Source organism: Sinocyclocheilus grahami, unplaced genomic scaffold (genome assembly GCF_001515645.1).
Source record: "Sinocyclocheilus grahami isolate Dianchi unplaced genomic scaffold, SAMN03320097.WGS_v1.1 scaffold710.1, whole genome shotgun sequence".
NCBI lineage: Eukaryota > Metazoa > Chordata > Actinopteri > Cypriniformes > Cyprinidae > Sinocyclocheilus > Sinocyclocheilus grahami.
In genome coordinates, this window is record NW_015505889.1 from 186,957 (window position 1) to 187,560 (window position 604).

At 51.2% G+C, this 604-nt stretch overlaps 1 protein-coding gene across 1 annotated transcript in view; it reads left to right on the forward strand.

Moving 5' to 3' along the window:
* The first annotated feature begins 221 nt into the window (after positions 1 to 221).
* LOC107560089 (synaptotagmin-13-like) overlaps positions 222 to 604 on the forward strand; it is an 11,004-nt gene continuing 10,621 nt past the window's right edge. Inside the window, exon 1 of the mRNA XM_016244140.1 lies at positions 222 to 604. Within this exon, the coding sequence (XP_016099626.1) occupies positions 464 to 604 (141 nt within the window). The 5' untranslated portion in view covers positions 222 to 463.

Below are 604 nucleotides of genomic sequence, written 5' to 3' on the forward strand. Positions count from 1 at the left end.
TCTCTCTATACTGTGAGTGTATATATGAAGATCTGCTACAGCACACCCAGTGTGTGAAGGTGAGTTCATGCAGCTCTGACGTAAAGGCTGACGTACAGCCACTTTGGTGATGAAGGGGGTGGGCTGCAGTGACAGACTTCTCCTTATTGAGGAGGGGTTGCCAGCCATCGAAGCCCCTCCCCTTTGATTATCTATGTCTGTCTCTACTTCCTTCTCTCTCTCCCTTTTGCTCTGTCTGCCAGGCTGAGGTGGTTTCAGACAGTGCATCACAAACACACACACACACATACACGTGCCACTCTATGTCTCTAGTAGCTCTTCACTCATCTCCTCTCTCCTCCTCCTCCTCCTCCTCTCTCACCATGGAGTCACATCACTGAAGAGTGGATTGTTCCTCCTGTTCTCTCCTCTTCTCTCCTCTGCACTTCATTCGGTGTGTTTGGGTGTCTGTTTCAAGGTGGGAATGCTCGTGTCTGCGACAGCGCTGTTGGGGGCTACGCTGGGAACCGTGTCTGGAGTGTTGACGCTGTGTGGTCTCTCCCTGCTTTGCAAAAGCTGTAAGAAGGGAAAACTTGAGAGAGGGGACGATACTGACCCAGAGAAA